General features: G+C 44.6%; 1 protein-coding gene across 1 annotated transcript; it reads left to right on the plus strand.

The window, feature by feature from the left end:
- The first annotated feature begins 706 nt into the window (after window positions 1–706).
- Window positions 707–2,316, plus strand: LOC123049879 (probable plastid-lipid-associated protein 8, chloroplastic). Its single transcript, XM_044472742.1, has 4 exons — window positions 707–940; window positions 1,136–1,259; window positions 1,506–1,682; window positions 1,846–2,316. Exons 1-4 carry the CDS (start codon window positions 773–775, stop codon window positions 2,034–2,036), a joined length of 660 nt encoding a protein of 219 aa, XP_044328677.1. The 5' UTR covers window positions 707–772; the 3' UTR covers window positions 2,037–2,316.
- The last annotated feature ends 678 nt before the right edge of the window (window positions 2,317–2,994 follow it).

The raw sequence follows: 2,994 nt of genomic DNA on the forward strand, positions 1-2,994 counted from the left end.
TATTTTATGCAAACCAACCTAATAGCCAGTCCTACTAGGCTAAAAATATGAAGTTGCTTCCCTATAGCATTATAGTTGCCTCCATCACACCGGAAGTTGCCCTAAAAAAGTTTGACGAAACCTATCCATAAGAGATCTAGTTTTGAAGAACTCGTCGTCAGAAATCCGATGGTGAAAACAGAACTATATTTGACGCTTGATTCAAAAGTTATGGCTTTTAAGATTTTTGAACTCCAAATAAATGCACGCAGGGACAAGGTCTGGGCTGATTTCTTTGGTAACGTAACAGCATCACTTGGGTACGTGGAAAGGTGGTGACAGGCTTCCTTTTTTGAGCAATCTATTGTATTTACATATATATACGACAGGGTGCTGGATCACATAAACGAGCGCCCGAGCGCTGGCTAGCCACGTCCTTTAATTATTCCCTACTGAGATGCTAATACTCCTATATCTTTTCTATAAATTTGTTTAAACGTATATAATTTTGATTTTTAAAAAAAATTAATGCACCATATATATTTTAAAACGAAGTAAACTTTAGCACCTCAGGAATATTTGGACTTGATAAATATTACGGAAATAACTTTGAACTAAAACCACGTCAGTTATTTCGGAACGGAGGGAGTATATTTCTTGTCAGAAAGACAGAGATAACAGCGACCGGACACCCAGTGGAACTGTTTCTTAAAAAGAAAAAGAAATACAGTACAAAATGGTAGAAATGGGCTTCAGTTGAGCTATCGCCTCGCCACACAAACTCCAGAAGAAAATGGCGGCTTGTGCTGCGCCCCCTTGCGTCCGCATCTCCTGCTCCACACCTTCACCGACCGCTCTCCGCCGGCCACGCCGCCGGCGCGTCGCCTCCGCCCGATGCTCCCTCGCCGCAGCCCCCGGTCTCCGGGCGCCGCCGGAGCTCGTCGACTCCATCCTCTCCAAGGTGACGCTCACATCTAAGCTCCTTTGCCCCACTCCAAGATTCGACCTAGCTTTTGCAATCCTGTTAAGCAATTTCAGCATGAATAGCTTGCAAGAAACCACCAAACATTAGTGTTTCGCACTAAATTTGGTCCCAACTAAAGTTTGCTTCGATTTTCGGCGTGATTTCTTAGCAAGTTAGGCATGTTGCCGACAGGTGAAGGGGACTGACCGGGGCGTGCTGCTGCCGGAGGAAGGCCACCAGGAGGTCGCCGACGTCGCGCAGCAGCTGGGGAAGTACTGCATCGACGAGCCCGTCAAGTCCCCGCTTATATTCGGAGGTGAGTCCTGCCCCCTCTATCCCCAACCAAACCGTAGTTCCATCTTATCCGGCAGTATTGTGGTGTGGTTGTGCCACTTACTGACAGACATGCCAAACCTTGCAACCATCAAACATGTGAGACCTGCATCTGGTATATTCTGTTGGTACCGCCGCATTTTTGGGGCTGCAGTGTTCGGTGAATCTTGTTCAATTGATGCTTGATGCCATCTTGATTCAGTTCTTGTGCTGTGGTGCACTTGACCAGACTGGGACGTGGTGTATTGCTCGGTGCCGACATCCCCCGGAGGGATTTACCGCACCCCTCTCGGACGGCTGGTGTTCAAGACCGACGACATGGTTCAGGTGGTGGAAGCCCCCGACATCGTCAGGAACAAGGTCTCCTTCTCCATCTTTGGCCTCGATGGCGCGGTGTCTCTGACAGGTAAACCACATGTTGGTTCTTCACTCATTCGATTTAGACACTGCATATTGTCCAGAGTAGAAGTTCAGGCTGGCTTTAAGCACTGTGTGGTTGCCACAAAATACAGATATATAAGATTGCGGGTAATGTGCCAGTGATCTTTTGATTCCGTGGTGTCATGCAGGCAAGCTGAATGTATTGGACAGTAAGTGGATTCAGGTCATATTTGAGCCCCCGGAACTGAAGGTAGGCTCCTTGGGTTTCCGATATGGTGGCGAGAGTGAGGTCAAGCTGGAAATCACCTATGTCGATGAGAAGATCAGGCTCGGGAAAGGATCCCGAGGCTCGCTTTTCGTCTTCCTGAGACAAGATTAGAAGGGTAGGTTGCATATTTTGCATGTGCTCGACGCCACAAGGGATATCGGCCATATGGGCGTCTACGCAACTGCTTGCAGATGTAAATTCAGAGATAAAGCCCACAAAGTAGTTTTTTATGATATTCATTTCTACCTTAAGCAGATTGCCTTGTTGTGAGCGAAAATGTTTGCGGTACTCATGCTGATCTTGTTTCTGGATGTACTTATGATAATACTGGGGTTTGAGCAGGACGATATTAGTTTGAGAATTTGAGTATTCTGGCTAACTGTTATTGATACATGCCTCTCTTAATATTTGTCTTACTCGGCTTAGGGGAGTATAACTGATAGTTTATGCTTTGATTCAGATAGATGAAGCCATACATTCTCCATTGTTTTGTTAGGTGCAAGTTTGGCTCAAGTTTAGCTTCCGATGCCAAGATATTTGATATGCTTGCCAAATCTAGTCTGCTTGCGTAGTGTTTTCTCTCATTAGTTCCAACTGATATGTTGGGTGTAGCTCTTAACAAAGTCATTTTTTGATGTGTCTTCTTTGCCTTAAGGCCTGAAGCACTTATCCGGCTTAAAAAGACCACAGGAGCTTGATTCAGCCCCGACAAATTTGCCGAAATTGGATAATGCACCATTATCTTTGTAGTCAACCAAATTGACCCATTTATGTGTACATGATCTCCAACTATGAATCAACATGCCACTCCGAAGGATCAGTTATAATATATTCCCAGAGTTATGACTGTTTGTAGATTCCATCATTTCAGCATTGCTTCGAGGACGTGTTCAAGCAAAAAGTATTATGTTCAGTAGTACTCCCTCCGTCTTAAATTACTTGTCTTAGAAGTGAATAAAAATAAATGTATCTAAAACTAAAATACGTCTAAGATACATTCATTTCTCCGACAAGTATTTCCTGATGAGAGAGTACCATTATTTTTGTTCAAGAAGCTGCAAGAATGTTT

The sequence above is a fragment of the Triticum aestivum genome, chromosome 2D (assembly GCF_018294505.1).
Source record: "Triticum aestivum cultivar Chinese Spring chromosome 2D, IWGSC CS RefSeq v2.1, whole genome shotgun sequence".
NCBI lineage: Eukaryota > Viridiplantae > Streptophyta > Magnoliopsida > Poales > Poaceae > Triticum > Triticum aestivum.

What these genes read in the sequence shown, in the direction of transcription:
- LOC123049879 (XM_044472742.1), top strand. Translation starts at nt 773, where the DNA reads ATGGCGGCTTGTGCTGCGCCCCCTTGCGTCCGCATCTCCTGCTCCACA. An exon ending in GTCCCCGCTTATATTCGGAG is followed by an intron (nt 1,260 to 1,505) that starts GTGAGTCCTGCC and finishes GCACTTGACCAG; the next exon opens with ACTGGGACGTGGTGTATTGC. An exon ending in TGGCGCGGTGTCTCTGACAG is followed by an intron (nt 1,683 to 1,845) that starts GTAAACCACATG and finishes GGTGTCATGCAG; the next exon opens with GCAAGCTGAATGTATTGGAC.